The 19,013-nt window shown below is 43.4% G+C and overlaps 1 protein-coding gene across 1 annotated transcript in view; it reads left to right on the forward strand.

Moving 5' to 3' along the window:
- The window catches only part of LOC124776791 (discoidin domain-containing receptor 2-like), a 289,032-nt gene that overhangs the window by 109,728 nt on the left and 160,291 nt on the right, over positions 1–19,013 (forward strand). Inside the window, exons 3-4 of the mRNA XM_047251933.1 lie at positions 10,654–10,756; positions 14,173–14,404. Coding sequence (XP_047107889.1) covers positions 10,654–10,756; positions 14,173–14,404 — 335 coding nt within the window. The remainder of the gene's footprint in view (positions 1–10,653; positions 10,757–14,172; positions 14,405–19,013) is intronic.

The following is a 19,013-nucleotide window of genomic DNA, read 5'->3' on the forward strand; positions in this document are numbered from 1 at the left end:
GGTGTTATCTCCTATCAATTAGTTTCGACTATCAATTAAAATTTTCATCTGTAAGCTTGGCGTCACAGTAATATGCGTTAAATAATATACATAATTTTAAGGCTTTTCATTCAGGTTTCCTACACTAAACTGGTATTCGAGGCGAAATATTTCAAGTCATCATCCGAGACGCAGTTTTGTAACCTTACACGGAAGGCTTCGAAGCCAATTTGGAATTTATTTTAAGATTAGACGAATTACTCGCAAAAGAATGAGTATTGACGAAATTTAAATTCTCATGAAATAAAGTTGTGCAACACCAATCTGTAAAATATAATGTCATACATACCGAAGAAGGACAACGGAAACCTTAAGTATAACTAATTTTATTTCTAAGTACCTAATTATGGAGGCACGAAAGTATATTTAATGCACTTATGTTTCGCTGATATCGTTGTTGATTTGTTTTTCCGATCACATTATTTCTTAGTTCAAAGAAGATTGGGGAAGTCTGGGGTGATTTGGGTGTATTCCAAGCGTACTTTCTCCATCTCAATATAGATTTAGCAAACGACTTAATTCTTTGGACATTTATATCGTTTAAAATATGTCTTTGTTAATAATTCAGCAATCATTGAGTGCCCAATACCTACGTGTTTATTTTATATGTAGGTTGCTGCTTAAGGTCAGGAAAAGTAGCAGTGCAAGGGAGTAAACAATTTTTACTTCCTGTGGAAATGCACCAATTGGTGCCGATAATAAACACTTAAAAATAAATTTTTATGGTTGCGGGAAATAATACAAGTTTCATTTGGTAAATAATAACATAAATCGTCTACTGAATTTGTATTTGTTGCGTCCATTATTATATGTATATCGAACGGTTTGTTATACGGCATCGTTAATACTCTGGCAGTTCAGTAATGAAACAGAAAGCATATTCCTACACTCTGTAAACATGCTGCCATTAGTATTACGTTTCACAATACGCATTCAGTAAACGGTACCGATAAAACGTCTCGCTTTCAGCTGAGCGCAATGAAATTATTTTCCTGCAATGCGTATGCGTTTGCATTATTAGTATTAAGTTGCATTCCGTGATTGTTGGTTAACGTTTGTACTTCTTATAATGGGATTATTTATGTGATGATCTTGTCATATGATAGTGCTTTAGTTGGTTGCACAAAGTGTTTGAATGTGAATGAAAAACCAGAGTATGTCACGAAGCTGAAGAACAGTCTAAATTTCGCCGTATACTGTATTTTCAAATGAAAGCGCACGAAGAATAGTCCTTTTTTTATAACTGTGGTTTTTGCGTCGTTAAAACGAAGAAGAAAGCGTTGTTCTGAACTGGTTGAAGGAATGAGACTTAGACACTTTGGACAGGTCCTCGTTAATTTAGTATGTTATCCTTTAATGACAACAGTTACACAACAAATTCGAGTTGCAAAAATTTTCATATGTTAAATTGGATGTATGTAACGGCCCCTAAGAAATTTCTGTAAAGTATTTAAACTTCCCTCTATGTTTTCCATACATGTAACGTTACATATCCGTTTCATACTGTACTTCGCAGAATGGTACTTAACAAATTACAGTGTAAATATGTTTAATTGACAAACAAAGCTACAGCTCAGTATCATTTACAAGCCTGTTTACTTTTTTGAAATTACCGGCAGAATTGTTTCACAAATTAGTGAGAGAAATAACAGAACTACGTTCACAATGGCCCAAACCAGCTAGTTGTTCGTGCATAAACAGAAGCCTCCATAGCAAAAACTTTTGTTATTTAGTGGCTAGTTTGTAATTTCAGCCAATATGTCCATGTGAAACCAAATCCTACAGCCTCCATTCTCTACCTTTTTCTGTTATATTTGATTTTACTATCACCCTGTTGCACACTCTCGTGTAATCTGATCTTCGACTGAAGCGTGACGTTATACGGGGGAGACTGCTTAATATTCCTGTACGAAAACATTCACATGGAAATCTTAACACTTCCACAAAATTGGTTTTAGCGTTCCTTCAAGATGTCACTGCAAAGCTGATTGTTTCCGATTTAGACTTTGATGTACCAATTTCAGATCTTTCTGGTAAAATTACATTACTAAGGCATTTCAGGTATTCAGTTGATAGTGAACGGATTCAGCTCTTAATATACCACCCATATTTGTGTCAACATTAACTACCTTATTAACGCATTGCTAACACAAGAATTAAAACAACGTACTACCATTTCTTGAATCCTAATACTTAGTTTCCTCCAGCAGTGTCAAAGTTTCAGTGAATGATTTCCCGTATACGCATACTAGAAGCTGATAAAGAGCTGGCATTGTGGATACATCCCCCAGGCTGTGGCTAAGCCATGTTTACGCAGTATCCTTTCTTCCAGGAGTGCTAGTTCTGCAAGGTTCGTAGAAGCACTTCTGTGAAGTTTTGAATGTAGGAGATGAGGTACTGGCAGAATTGAAGCTGTGAGGACGTGTCGTGAGTCGTGCTTGAGTAGATGGTAAAGCACTTGCCCGTGAAAGTTCCCGAGTTCGAGTCCGGCACACAGTTTTAATCTGTCAGGAAGTTTGATAAAGAGCTGTCTGCGTTAGATAAACCAGAAAATGTAGTGGATTCGGTCACAGAGCTTCTCTAGGCAGCAACTGATGGTAAAACTTCAATAACCTCTTGGGTATGTATGGTCAACCCCATTTCATAACAGCAATAATGATGGCCATTATTCACGTTGTAGGATATGGTCAAGAGCGAAGCTTAAATTTATCCCCTGGAACAATTTCTTTGACGTTCGTAGTGAGGTCACGCAACACATATCAAATTGTGGCAAAACTCAGGGACATGAAGTGCAAAGTCAAACTGTGCTTTCACTCGGGATTTATTTCTTGTGCGAACTGCATATGGTCTCTCCTGTGGATATTTGTGTATGTGGGAAGGGGGAGAGAGGGTGGGGAAGAGGCGGAGGTAGACGTAAGCTCTGCTTGCGGTTGTGAAAGTGACGTTGTCTCACATAGAGCCCGAATTATTTCACTAACGTAATAACTCGGCATTTGACTGACACTTCAGAGGTAGACTATTAACAACGGTTCAGTGTCATCAACATGGATATCCAACGAAGCTGGCCGAAACATGCTCAGAGCCTACCTTCAATCAGGTGTCGCGTTTGTAAATACGATGGTCGTTCAATAAGTAATGCAACATTTATTTTTCTGAAAGCAGGTTCGTTTTATTCAGAATTTCAATACATCATACTATTCTCTACGCTTTTGGGTACAAACTCTTATCTTCGAACATAATCACCTTGCAATGCAACGGCCTTACGCCATCTTACTGGAAGGGCCTTTGTTCCCGCATGGTACCACTCTACTGGTCCCCCACTGGGCCAAACAGATCGAAGTCGGAAGGCGCAAGATCCGGCCTGTAGGACGAATGTGGAAGAACAGTTCTGTGATGTCCTCTTGGATGCACAGACTTGTGTGAGGCATCGCAGATCAGAGTGTCCTCACTCTACAACATTGCAGGAGTCACAACTGTGTGCGTTCGGTTGGCACGCGGGAGATCGGACATGTTTGCGCGATCTTCTTGCGATGATGGCAGACGGCTCACCCAATGCCTCACCTTGCTTTTGTTCACTGCCAGTTCTCCGTAGACATTCTGCAAGTACCTATGAGTATCTGTGGTGCTCGGATTTCCGCCAAAAGAAACTCTTTGACAGCTCCCTGCGTCGAATGAAGCTCCATTACAGATGCCATTTTGAAGGCTACGAATAGCGCCGCCGCCTATGGGAACTCCACGAAACTATGGGGGCTGAAGCGAGAGTATTCCACAATACCCCACAACTAACTCCGCATATTTTTAAATGAAATATGCAGAGGAAAAAGCGTATTTCATCAGTTATTTAACGCCCCTCGTATCTCACTGTACCTGAAATGATAGTCTGACAGCTTCAGTGGAGTGTTCTAAACAGCTTTTATTCTACAAAGACAACAGTCTCTTTACGCTCCCTCAGTTACAGATCTCCACACCCCATTCTAGGACGGATGGCACGCAAATATTTTCTTACTGCAACGAATTCCGCCTGTTTTCACGAAACACAATTTATTCTTTCATTAGTCTTCTCATCCAAATGAGCTTCAGAATATAAACTGATAAAACTTTACGTCCACTGTTCCGCAGGTCCTACTTTCTTTTTCACAAACGCTACCGTACCGCCACTAGGCGGTAATAGATTCAAAGCTGGGCAGGGCCCCAGATGTCGATATTCACTGACGTAAACGACTTCGAGAAATGGCCCAGCGCCAGTGAATGAGCACATCAGCGAAGGTGGCCGACTGTTTGCGTGTTGCTGCCATGTGCATCTGTGGAAAGTACTTGAAGGACGGTGAAACCACGATCTGAGGGGCAAGGTGTTGGACGTCCACACTTCATCACATATGAGGGTGTCAGAGGCTTCCCGGAGTACAATGTCGACGTCAGCACTAGTGTTGCGCAGCACATCGTTCTGCGCACACTGTTGAACACGGGGCTCCGCTGCAGATCCCTAGGTGTTCCCATGTTGACACAAATACGTCATTAATTACGACTGCAATGGGCACAGGATCATCGAGTTTGGGTTGGACTGGATCAATGGAACATTTGAGCAACCATTATCTTTCTGTATGAATATTAACTGAATACTTTCACAAGGAATTAAAAAGTCACGTTTCATATTGCACCAAGTCGGTGATCGTTCCCGAATACACCGTCATCCTTACGAAAGGCCGTTCGATACATACAGTGCACCACGGACGCAGGCCAATGGGGTACAGTACAAGTATTATGCTATGGGGGAAATTTAAGAACTGTTACTGACGCCCGAGCAACTGATATGAATCGAGACTAGAAAATAGTGCATTGGTAATGGCTAGGCACTAGCCGAAATCTACAGAAAAAGAACGACTGAGAGCTGCGCTCTATAATTTATAATTAATATCACAGTCGAGTCGCCGAGTGCACCCACTTTCCTAATGAAGATGACCCGATGGATTCCAGTGGACTTCCATTTGCACTTAGTAATCGAAGGCCTCCATCCTTTCATGCTTCATGCCTTACCAGATGACGGATTTGAAAAAGGATAACAGTCCAGAATCGTACTACAGAGGTTTGAGGAGCATGACAGTAAATTAACGTTGATGCTTTAGTCATCAAATTCGCCTCATCTTAGCTCGATTCAGCACGTGTGGGACGTTGTCTTTGCCAATGTCGCACCCAAGAAACAACTGACACGTAATTTACGGAAATGACGAGACCTGTTTGTAGGCATTCGTAGCCACATACCTCGAAAACCTATCATGGTTCACACCACGCAGAATCGCTGTTATTTCACGTTCCGAAGGTGGACCAACATGCTATTATACAGGTGGTAATAATGCTTTGTGGTCATAATGCTTTGGCGTATCAGTTTATTTGACATCATCAGGGGATTCAAATTTTATTGATCACATTAATTACTAATTGGTTAGATCCTGTACAACCTTCATTATCTAGTCGGAGTACCATCATAGTTTGTTTGACGCTCTGTGTAAAGAAACAATGACATGTTATGTAATAAGATTATTGTCACTTACTACAGAAAATCCAAAGATGCGCTACCCGCGCGAAAAGCGTCATTGTTATTAAAACCTTTTCATCAGACAATTTTTTCTACTTTTAGAACATTGAAATACTGTCCCTGCATGAGACCAAAACAGAGGGGAATAATGTGTGCAGTTAATGAAGGTTCTACAAGAGCAAACGAACTAGTAATTTCGATTTTCAGCGAAATAAGGAACTACTGATGATTTCCTATATGTTCAGGAAATATTTGGGAAATTTCTGAGAATATACAGTTGGAGCATAGCATTGTATTGAAGTCTACCATAGACCATGGAAAAACTGGAAAGGGGGATAATCTAATCGTTTGTGATGTGTTGTTACAGTAGACTGTGCAAAAGCAATGGGAACGACAAGATTAAATGAAAAGGTACTCCATATGATCGGCAAGGAGAGGAACGTGTCGAAGGCAGTGACAACAAGAAGGAACATGTGACATTCAGCTTCCCCTTTTCACACATACTGTCCTGCGAACTGTGGATGAAGGGCAACAGGTAGATTCCGTAATCCTAGATTTCCGAAAACCGTTTGACACAGCGCTTCACTGCAGACTGTTAACGAATCAAGGACCAAATTGTATAGTTTCCTAATGTGAGTCGATCGAAGACTTCTGATGTAATAGAACACTGTCAATTGTGAAAGGACCACTGCTAATCTGTATATACACAAATGATCTGACAGGCAAGGTGAGCGGTAATCTTCGGTGATTTGCTGATGATGCTTTGACGTACGGGAACGTGTCGTCATTGAGTGACCGTAGGAGGATAAAAGAGGACTTAGACAAAATTTCTACCTAGTGTACTGAATGGTAACTAGCTCTAAACGTAGAAAAGGGTAAGTTAATCCAGATCAGTAGGAAAAATAAATCAGATAATAATTGTATACAGTATCAGTAGTGTGCTGCTTCACACAGTCACAAAGATTAAATATGTAGACGTAACGTTGCAAAGCAATATGAAACGGAATGAGCATGTAGGGACTGTACCACGAAAGGCGGACGGTCGACTCCGGTTTATTGGGAGAATTTACTGGGAGAGTATAGGGAAGTGTGATTCATCTGTAAAGCAGATCGCGTATAGAACATAAGTGCAACCTGTTCTTGAATACTGCTCGAGTATTCGGGATACCTCCCATATAGAATTATAGGAAGACATCGAAGCAATTCAGAGGTGGGCTGGTAGGTGAGACAGGTCAAAAATTTTTGACAATCAGCATTTGAAGCTGTCCGCAGAACGATTCTACTGCCGACCGGGGTGGCCGAGCGGTTCTAGACGCTGCATTCTGGAACCGAGCGACCGCTACGGTCGCAGGTTCAAATCCTGCCTCGGGCATGGATGTGTTTGATGTCCTTAGGTTAGTTGGGTTAAGGTAGCTCTAAGTTGTAGGGGACATAACCTCAGCAGTTAAGTGCCATAGGGCTCAGGTCCATTTGAACCATTTTGAACCATTCTATTGCCGCCAACGTACATTTGGCGTAAGAACCACAAAGATAAGAGGAAGTAGGACTGAGGCATACAGACATTCACTTTTCCGTTTTCCCTCGCTCTATTTGCGACTGGAACAGGAAAGACAATTATCAGTAGTAGTGCAACGTACTTTCCGTCACGCACCATACTGTGACTCTCGTAGTGTGAACGTAGATTCAAATGCGTTACGCTGTCAAGAATAACTTCTATCATCCTTGCTGGAGCTGTAGAGAGAAAAATCAGTAGGGTAAGACACTGAATGGAATATTACCAATCAATAATCGTTGACGATATGTGAAAATCCTTGTCTCAGGTGAAGACGTCGGCACTGGAGAGGAATATGCGGCGGGATGTATCAGGCCAGTCAGAAAAAAAGGAAAAAGGTAAAATGGTAAAAGAAATTAATATAGGTTGAACTTCAATTTTGTAAGAAACAGAGAGAAATCTCTAGTATCAATTCGTTTTGCTGCAGTCATACTTGATTTTGGAGCATCAAAAAAAAAAAAAAATGTTCAAATGTGTGTGGAATCTTATGGGACTTAACTGCTAATGTCATCAGTCCCAAAGCTTACACACTACTTAACCTAAATTATCGTAAGGACAAACACACACATCCATGCCCGAGGGAGGACTCGAACCTCCGCTGGGACCAGCCGCACAGTCCACGACTGCAGCGCCCTAGACCGCTCGGCTAATCCCATGCTTATTATGTGCAGTAAGACGAAATTCGCAAACGTTTTGGTTTTCGCCCGCCCAGCAGTCCGCGCCATTACTGGCTCATGTTCTCCGGCGCGCCAGTGAGTGCGCATAACTGCTTGTCGCCGAGGGCCGCATCTCAGTGAGGTATGAAGCCCCGCAGTGGCAGAGCTGAAAGTGGGAAGCACCCATCCCAGTCGGCCACGTCGGCTTGGTGCCAGCCCTGATCTGCCGTGAGTAGAGGCAGCAAAACTTCATTAGGTCCCGTAGCCATCATGGCACGCCAGCCGGATTTGCTTATGTCCTGGAGTGGCTGTCCCAGAAATTCCCCCCACTGTCATCTGCGAAAGGAGCAGCAGCGAAGATGGAGCTAGGAGGCGAGGAGGGCCGGTTTCCAGTCTGATGGGATATGCTGACGAAATTATGTGGACACAGGACGAACTGAACAGTGCCGTGGTGTTAGAGAGACAGTATGGAGACAACAGAGTATTTAGATGGTGAATGGTCGACATCGCTGGGACGCTGTAGCAAATAGTGCTTAACTCTGTACATCCAATAGATACAGCAGCTGAAAGCCAAGAAGGTATGGCAGAAAAAGTTTCTGTATTGACGATTGACAAGCAGAGTGTAGGAGTGACTTGTGGTGTAGAGTAGTACTGATAATTACGTCTGTGCTGGATCGGTGAAGTGCCAAACCCACAGTGAGGCTTGGTGGTGGGGGGGGGGGGGGGGGCGGAGAGGCTGCTGCAGCTTTATTCATAGTACAGTGCCTTGTATAATTGTAACTGAACTGATAAAGCTCACTTAAACCGTGGTGTGATTTAATGTGTCCTAGTAATAAGCATTAGTGACACTGTTGCTAGTCAGTGGTTCACTGCATGTCAGTTGTATTGGTGTAGATTGTGTTGTTCGTACATGATGTCTGTCTGGAGAGTGATTTAGGTGCTGGTTGTTGCTGCGTGTTGTACTATGTGGTGAACTAGTGTTGTTCCAGAAATGCTTTCAGTGCTCCCTATATAAACTTAGTTTCAATGGGGCTAAGCTATATTTGTTCTGAATTATATAGGCACATGTATGTTAGGTTTTCTCTTGTATGTTCGGTCGTGCCCCTTTGAAGTGAGTATTATTTTTATCAAACTAAGTTTGTTGTACCAGAAGTTAATTCGGAAGACTGAGCGCAAAGGCTTGCTTTGTTTATTTATGCATAACCTCATTCCCTAAGTTTTTCCTAATAAAGCTGAGTACCTAGTTAAGAACTACCTTTAACACAATCCCCAGGCAAACCCCACTCTGACAGACATAGTGTGCCACAATTACCTATACTCCTTCCCTTTCTCATACGATTATTCACGCAGTTATCCTTGTTGACAGTAATCCTGGATGTTCAGGTAGATAAATATTATCATGCTTCAGAATGTCCAAACCTACGTTATCATTGTCGCCGGATTCCCTGCATTTCACACAGTTTAATACCTGCGTTTTTCCTTCCCTAAAACGGTATATCAGACCGGCATTCTATTATTTAGAGTACCTCGGTAGCTCAGTAATGAAACGAATATTATCCTGCAGTTGAATAGAAAGGAATCCAATCATATCATTCCGGAATTGGATTCACTGTGACGGAGCTTGGTATGTATTCCAGGAAAATTAAGATGGGAGGTCTAGGCTCCATACAGGGTGAACAATACCAAAACCGACAAACAGCAGGGACAGGTTCCTGACTGGGAATGGACGAGAAATGATCCTGTGAACATGTGTCCAGAAATGAACGGTGTCTCTCCAATGATGACAAATCGTACCGGAACCCAGTACAGAGCTGTATTGCAACCAAGTCACAACCGATGATCAAAGACCCCTCCGTGGAATTCTAGGTGATAGGAATAGTAGCAGTTGACATGCAGGATACACATAATCTAACTTTGGTTTTCACCATGTTGACGCTCCACTTCACTGCAGCTTGTACTGGGCTTCGTCTCAATATCCTGTAGAAACCGCTCCTCCAAATCTGGTGTACGCACAGTCCGCCGTCTCACTGCACATTCATCTGTCTGAAAGGACCCACGATTACACAAACGCCCAAAAAGAGTTTGAAATGTTGCGTGATGTGGTTGTCTGTGAGGGTTCTTGTTTTGGAATAGCCGGGATGCCTCTCGACCGCTTCCACCTGCTTGCCCGTACGCAAACTCCATCTCGGCTTGTTCCCGAAAGAAAATGGTTCAAATGGTTCTGAGCACTATGGGACTTAACTTCTGAGGTCATCGCTCCCCTAGAACTTAGAACCAACTAAACCTAACTAATCTAAGGAGATCACACACATCGATGCCCGAAGCAGGATTCGAACCTGCGGTCGCGCGGTTCCAGACTAGCGCCTAGAACCGCTCGGCCACCCCGGCCGGCCTTGTTCCCGACATGAGCACCGGACCATTCTATTACTTTCAGTACTCTGCGTTAGTCACACAGCCTGCGACACTCAAGGAACACGACACGTAGTCACAGGAACAATCATTCGTTAGTGCTATGTAGCGTGACAACGATGCATTTCCTGACACATATTCACGGGACCCCTCTTCCTCCATTTCCACGCAGGAAACCGTGGCTGCAGTTTGTTGGTTTTATTGATGTTCATACTGTATGACAAAGTAGAGTCTGGAATTTCATTCAGTTTTTTGCAGACAGTTTTACAGATGGAAGGTGGTTTACGTCTCATAATAGTGAAAAATTAAGTTTATTTCCATGGTACAACGGGCGGCTTTACGTCTGTACATTTTCTTCACCAAGAGACACCAGCTATAATGCTGGAGTCAGGTAAGAGGGTGTAACACACAGTCGTTTGCTTGCGTGGGAGACATCGCTTGCAGAGCAGGCCCCTGTGTTGCAGGTGACTGCGATGCGCCGCTTGGCCTCGAGTCTGGGGCCATTCCGGACTCAGCCCTCTCTGCGAGCTCCAGCTACGTGGGAAGTGTTGGTCCCCGATACGGCAGGTTAGTGAGATACAGCCATAAATTTCATAAAATTTCATACATCGAGTGTACAGGACATTCGATTAATCGTATGGCAAAAAGAACAGAAGGGTGAACACACCAGGAAAAACAGAAAGAAGTATCATCCCGCGAAGTGATGTGACGCTAGTACTGTGAAACATCTCCTCTGGAAATGATAATTGCCTCAATCCGTCTGAGATTCAGATATGAAAAGTTTATTTAGATATACCGTATCCAGTTGAAGCCTCTCGTTGGTGACAAATCCTGCAGAACTACCAAACTGCCAAGAAGTTAACTCCTAGTCCCTGACATTTTCTATTGGATCAGGATCGGTTGATTTAGCGGGACAATGAGGATGCGATAGGGTCCCTGACTCTCCTAAAAACAAAGAGGGTATACGTGAACCTCTCTGAACATAGTCATCGTTTTCTTGGAAGACCGCAGTACGCGACCATTCCCATATAGCAGAATGGGCAACACTCGGTAACCGAGAATGCTGAAAGGAAATACCTTGGTCATGCTCCTGAAATCCTAAATGAATGGACCATAGAAGAAAAGAAAACAATAACTCACAATTCTACCTCAGTCTTGACCTAAGTCACCATTGCGCTGTCGACACACTCAACGCATTGAAGAAAGGCAGCATCGTATATCTTACGAAACTACTCGACTCCAGCCAGCTAAGGTCCAGTATCTGTGTCGCTTGGCTACTCTATAACATCTGTTTGCAGCGGTGTTTTGGGAGATGTACAACTCCAGATGTCGAGAGGGTTCATCGAACCACCTTTGGACTATTTCTTTATAGTTCCACTCTCTGATACCGCATGGTAAAAATAAGCACTTAAATCCTCGGTACGAGCTCCAGTTTCTCTTCTTTTTTCGATGAGTGTTTATTTTATGTAGGTTAGCGGCAATAAAACATTTTTGGAGTCAGAGGAGAAAATTGGTGTTTGAAATTTCGGTGAAATGATAAATGCCTTAGTTTTAACGGCTACCACCCCAATTCGCTCGCCATGCCCTTGATACTCTCTTCCCAGTTTCAGGATAACAAAATGCGCTGCCCTTCTTTGGCCATTTTCGACGTCCTTCACCTGATAAGAATACAATACCGCACCGTAATAGTCTAGCAGAGGACAAGTGTGGTGGTCTCTTCAGCAGACTTCTTGCATCTTCGAAGTGTTCTGCCAGTAAAACCCTTTGTTTGATTTGTCTTCCGCTATGTGATCGTTCCAATTCAAGTTGTTCGTGATTTAATTCCCAGGCGTGTAGTAGAAATGACAGCCTTTCTATTTATGTGATTTATCGTGTAACAGAAATTTAACGGATTTCTTTTAGTACTCTTGTGGATATCCTTACTATTGCGATGTCCTCACACTTTTCATTATCGAGAGTAAATTGCCACTTTTCTCACCATACAGATATCGTTCTGCATTGAGTTTGGTCTCTTGAAGGCTTTAGATGATAAACAACAGCATCATCTGCCAAAAATCTAAGAGGATGCTGCGATTATCTCCTAAATCGTTTCTGTAGGTTATGAACAGTAGAGGGCCTCAAACACTTTCTTGAGGAACGTCAGATATCACTTATATTTTAGTCGATTGCTCTCCTTCGATTACTACGTATTGTAACTTCCTGATTGGAAATCATAAATCCAGCTACTCTATAGGCACAGAATTTAATGAGAAGACGCTTGTGAGGAACGGTGTCAAAAACATTCCGGAAATTTAGAAACATGGAATGAATATGAGATCCCCTGTCGATAATACTCGTTGCTTCGTGCGAATAAAGAGCTAGTTGTGTTTCACAAGAACGATATTGTCTAAATCTGTGCTAACTACGTGTCAATATATCGTTATCGTCGAGGTAATCCATAACGTTCGAGCTCAGTATATGTTCAAAAACCCTATTGCAAATTGACGTCAGGGATATAGATCTGTAGTTTATCAGACAACTCTATTTTATTACTTGATTACTGGAGTGACTTTGGTAACTTTCTGGTTTTTTAGGTGCACATCTTTCGTCGAGCGAACGGTTGTATACTGTTGTTAAATATGGGACTGTTTTATCAACTTACTCTGAAAGGAAACTCACTTGTATGCTATCCGAACCGGAAGACTAGCCTTTCTTGAGTGATTTAAGCTGCTTCGCTATACCGATGATAGATCTACTTCAGAGTTACTGTTGTTGGCTGCTGTTGTTGATCTAAATTCTCGAAAGTTTACTTCGTCTTCTTTGGCAAAGGAATTTCGGAAACCTGTGTCCAGTATCTCCGCTTTAGTGGCGCTGTCTACTGTAGTGTTACTATTGATACCGTGCAATGAAGGTATTGATTGTGTCTTGCTGATCGTGTAATTTACGTGTGGCCAGTATCACCTAGGAGTTTTTAACAGGTTTCGAGACAAAGTCTCGTTGTGTAAACTATTAATCACGTCTCGCATTGAAGTCCGCGCTATGTATCGAGCTTCAGTAAAAACATCTTCAGTGTTGGGGTTTTGTATTCCTTTAGATCTGGTAAGGTGTTTTCTTTGCTTCTGCTAACGTGTTCTGATATGAAACTTTCTGGCAGATTAAAACTGTGTGCCGAACCGACACTCGAACTCGGGACCTTTGCCTGTCGCGGGCAAGTCCTCTACCAACTGAGCTACACAAGCACAAATCACCCCCCGTCCTCATAGCTTTACTTCTGCCAGTACCTCGTCACCATTCCGGTGTCCTAATACGTTTTGTGTACCATGGTAAGGGCATCAGTACCACCTTTCATTAATTTATCGTATATAAATCTCTCAATTGCCGCCGATACTGTTCATCTGAATTCAAGCCAAATCTGGTCTATCCTTATTTTCTTAGATGGTAGGGGTGGAGACTGTCTCTTAGATAGTTGTGAAGCGAAATCTTATCAGCTTTTTTAATTAGATGTATTCTTCGCTTTGTGGATATGAATATTGCAGTGCTGAATGTCGCTATGCTGACATTCTGGTTGACTAACCTCTTTATCCGTCACGATGCTCTCTGTTTGCTCTATTTCTTAGCTTTATTTGATCTAATCTACAATGAGCGCATATGGCAGACCCTCAGAATCTTGTTAGCGCTCTTCCTCGACTAACTGAGGCCATTATCATAGGTTGAAGCAATGTAAACTATTAGCATGAGGAAGTAAGCAATATCTTGTCCATGATAGTTCTCTTTGATAATGTCATTACTGATGGATACGTACGCAATTATTCTTAACAGTATTACTGTTCGTTAGGCTAGTTGTGATGAAAAGTCATTGAAGCAATTGAAGACCAAGGTTTTGTCACATTAAACCCAGATTACGAAAGTGTAAGTGTTATAGCTCAACAGGTTAAGATCCAGATTCGTGTCCCAGTAAATAGCTTCCACCGTGCGACTGACAGAGTTGCTGCTTCCACCCGCAGACTACGCAGCGAGCGCGGCGGCGGCGCGTGGTGCCCCAAGTCGCAGGTGTCGCGCGGGGTGCGCGAGTGGCTGTCGGTGGCGCTGGCCGGCGTGCACGTGGTGACGGCGGTGCACACGCAGGGCCGCTACGACCACGCGCGCGGCCAGGAGTACGCCGAGGAGTACTCCGTCGAGTACTGGCGGCCCGGCCTGCGCGACTGGAGGACCTACCGCCGCTGGGACGGCAAGCAGGTGAGGCGCGCGCTCGCGAAGAGTGCCTAGGAGTACCCCGTTGCGTACTGGCGACCCAGCCTGCACGACTGGCAGACGTACATCGTAAGCAGGTGAGGTGCGCGCTCGTGAAAACTGCTGAGGAGTACTCCGTCGAGTACTGACGAACCGGCCTGCACGACCAGATCTGCAGCCACTGGAACGGCAAATAGGTGAGGCGCGCGCTTGCGAGCACTGCCTAGGTGTACTCCGTCAAGTATTGGAGGCCCAACCTGCGTGAATGGAGGACCAGTCCCTGCTAGGACGGCAAGAAGGTGAGGTGCGCGCTCTCGAACACTGCCATTGAGTATTCTGTCACGTACTGGTGGCCCGGCCTGCGCTACCGGAGGATGTACACCCACTGGAACGGCAAGCAGAGCACAATTGCATAGCCACCAGGGGGGGCCATATGTGTCTACCATTTAATAGGGAATGCTCACGGCCAGAAAGTTCAGTGTGATGCAAACGTGTGAAGCAAGCTACGGAGACGCACTTGTGCTTTCTACAGCCAACTGTGCAAGTTTATAAGGGGTCGCACTGTTGCTTTTCGAGTGGAGGGACGGTCATTTCGAACTGCCACACGACTTGGACGCGCTAAGCAGTTGTGCGACGATGCCTGTTTCAGTAGACGCATGAACATGCTCACACTTGTTGCCGAGGTTCTGGACTGCCACGCACCACAAACACTCGCCAGCATCGTCGTATTTTAAGAGCGGCAGTGTAGATTGTACAGCTATCACAGCACAGATAAGAGGGTTTGTGAACCTAGACGTATCAACACGTAAAGATGGAAAACCGTTATTAGCAGTGGAATTATGGGCACCCACACCTCTGGCCCTCTTTTCAGTCACGCCACAGCATCGGTGTGCACGGTTCGTCTGGTGCCGCTACCTCTATTGGAAGATAGAATGGTGTGCGAATGGTCTGCAGTGATGATAGCAGATTCTGGCTGCAACAATCGGTTGTTGTTTGCGCGTGTGATGTAGACCTTGTGAGCGCTGACTGATTGAGTGCATTCGTGCAAGACACACTAACCACGCTCCAGGCCTTATGGTCTGAGATGCAGTAAGCTACTACTCTCGTTCTCCTTTGGTGTTTCGGGAAGGAACGCTAATCAGCGCTCGCCCTATGCTGAATTTTCTTACATCCGTTCTTTTGCCGTTCTTGCAACTGCAGGTGATGTTGCAAAAAGATAATTCCCGGCAACATACGGTCCGTTACACTCAGCGTACTCTGAAAGACGTGCAACAACTTCCTGGCCAGCAAGATTTCCGAACTTGTGTGCGATGGAGCACGTGTGAGATATGATGCTACGAGAAGTGACCAGTCGCACTCTTCAGCCAACAACTCTCGCTGAACTACGTGGACAGGTCGAGCAGGCGTGGCATAACATATCCCAGGACAGTATTCGCCATCTGTACGATCGACTGGAGGCCAGTGTCAGGTACCACAGAATCAACTGTGCTAGTGATCTGTAAAAGTAATATTTCTTGTAAAAATAAATCTGGAGTAACTCGAAACCTCTGAATGGTGTACTAATTTTTTTCGGTAGTGAATCTATAATCGAAGTAACAAAAGTTTCAGTGGACAAACAAAATAACGTTTGCTCGGAAAATTTACTTGCAAAGCCATTTCTTCCCCAACATCACAGGGATTTACAAGTATACTTTGCAATATCTGTTCGCAAGAATGGACTTGCGGAAGAAAAATAACTCAGTTCTGAAAAACTTTCTACTTGAATTTAATTTCGTTATCCTCCCGTAAAAAGTTTAAATGAAGCGAGAAAGATTTTTGTTGCCACAGTTCTACGACTTACAACCTTACTACTGTATTTCTGTACATGAATATCATGAATAGAACGTAATACCTCAGCGTTAATGGAACTTGAAACAGGAAGTTACTTATTGTCACTTATAACCAGACAGTTCCCTGGTATGACACTTAGAACGGTCCTAATAAATTACTTATTTTCTAACTAATTTTTGCACCGATGAAGTTGGCAGCATAATACTGTGTTACCATAATACATTCTCAATTTTTTGGATACAAATTAGTTACGTTTAAAAAGAGATACAGCAGTTTTTGATTTACCTGACTACTGTGGGATTTGTCACTTAGAACATTTGACATTTCCACTCTTCACATGATGTGCGAGCTTAGACTTCCACAGCCTTTGTATTGTCCAATAAAACGTTTCTGATATGTCACCTCCTCGTCATGCATCTTTTTCTGTTTTTGATTAAGTAAGCTATCCAATAAGTGTTCATTTATATCAACCAAATCAGAGCCATTTCCGATGTCGGTCGAACAGTTGGTTTTGTAAACGATAGGAGATAGCGGTCGCATACCAAGGAACGTTTAATTGAAGATCCCTTGCAATCAGAAGAATCAGGTCGAAATCCGACTGTCATAACGCAGATTTCTCCTTATCATTGCAAGCAATTATCGATTTATTTCCTAACATAAGGGGAAAAAGATCTACTGACGCCAATTTCTATTCTTTTCTCACTTTCTCATTTTCTACCTAAGGATCTGCAGTTCACAGAACATCTACTTCCATGCCGATTTCACTAATAGCAGTGCTCTGCTCCGCTAAGTCGTAAGCTCCATTCCCAGTAGTGGAAGAAATTTTCATCCTCGGTATTTGCCCTGCAATGAGCGGAACGGATCGGAAGTGTGGGCGAGAGGGGGTAGGGGTGAGGGAAGCTGGCGGCGAATGTTTTCAGACCACCGCTTTTGCGACAGTGAACTGAGTGAAATTCCGAACATTTACACAGTCCTTTTGAGTGAACACATCTGAAACTTGATTTCTAAGCATCTGTTGACGCTATATTTCCTGTTCAGAGACCAGCTTTTATGGTGTGAGGGAGTACCACATACGCACACGTGCACATACACAGCATTACTGTACTTAAATAAGACAGGCAGGCATTTTGAAACTACGGGGAACAGAACTATGTACCTCAAATCTGATTCCATTGCTCTGCCGGATGATGGTATTTCTTAAATACAGCTATAGCAGCTTGTAAAAAATATCAAATCATTAGTTTCTCAGTTTAATCTTATATGCGCTCTGAGACAAAAAAAAAAACAAACCATACGACAGCAATGAATTGCAGAGTTGTGCGCACACGTGTATTCGAACACACACACACACACACACACACACACACACACACACACATACACACACATACACACACACTTATTGCACTTACTCTTCTGAAACATCTCTGATCTGTGAATAGTACAGCATTCGAGTAAATGGTTGGCGATACGGTGTTGTATTAAAAAAAATGTTCGAATGGCTCTGAGCACTATGGGACTCAACATCTGAGGTCATCAGTCCCCTAGAACTTAGAACTACTTAAACCTAACTGACCTAAGGACATCACATACATCCATGCCCGAAGCAGGATTCGAACCTGGGACCACAGCGATCGCACGGTTCTAGACTGAAGCGCCTAGAACCGATCGGCCACAGCAGCCGGGCCATGTTGTATTCCTTGTTAAATGTCAGATAGCAAATTTTTTGAAGTTTCAAGTTAAATTCTCAGGGCGCACCACGCTTTTCATGTAACTTCTTTCATCAGCTTTTCCTTGGAAATTCTTGGCGATAATATAATACCAAAAGGGTGCTTCAAGTCGATAACCTTTCAATCGTTTGTGATCGTGTTTCTTATTTGTTGTCTTTACACTGTACCTTTTCATTGTATTCTCGTCAAAGCATCGGTTGAGGCATTGTTAGTACGGCAAGTCACTGTAGCTGAGAAGACTTCCCAAGCTTATGGATTGCCTGGCCTCCTGTTCCGGTAATCCGCCTTACGACCTCGTCGCATCCTAAGGCTTCGCGGCCCACCACTAGGAACACACACAACTAAAACCCACTTTCACGTCAGCACTAACTAAGAGAAACTGCTTGTGCGTGAGTGTTTGTGTGTGTGTGTGTGTGTGTGTGTGTGTGTGTGAGAGAGAGAGAGAGAGTGGGAGAGAGGCAGACAGAGAGAGAGAGAGAGAGAGAGAGAGAGAGAGAGAGAGAGAGAGAGAGAGAGAGAGGGGGGGGGGGGGAGAGGGATGGGAGTACTTGAGGTGGAGGAGGGAAGGATGTGAGTATGACGACATTGGTTTGCCAGGATTTTTCTTTTTCTTTTTTGTTTCACCAGGGTTCGATCCCACTCATCAATCCGTCTTTTAATTCCGTAATTGTTTCTTCGACGTATAGATTGAACAATAGGGCCAGAAGGCTGCATCACTGTGTTACACACTTTTTAATTTATGCACATCGTTCTTAGTCTTACACTCGTATTGTTCCCTCTTAGTTCTTGAATACTACCCATCTCACGCTATAGATTACCCCAATTTCTCTCAGGATTTCAAGGTATTGCACCATTTTACACAGTCGAACGCTTTTTCCAGTCCGACAAATCCCATGAACATGGCCTGGGTTTTCTTCAGTCTTTCTTCCATAGTCAACGTCTTCTCTGGTCCCTTTACCTTTTCTAAAGCCCAAATGATCGTCATCTAACTGATCCTCAACAATGTTTTCCATTCTCCTATATATTGTTCTTGTAGCTCTGTTAAGCTGAATATG

This window comes from Schistocerca piceifrons, chromosome 1 (assembly GCF_021461385.2).
Source record: "Schistocerca piceifrons isolate TAMUIC-IGC-003096 chromosome 1, iqSchPice1.1, whole genome shotgun sequence".
Lineage (NCBI taxonomy): Eukaryota > Metazoa > Arthropoda > Insecta > Orthoptera > Acrididae > Schistocerca > Schistocerca piceifrons.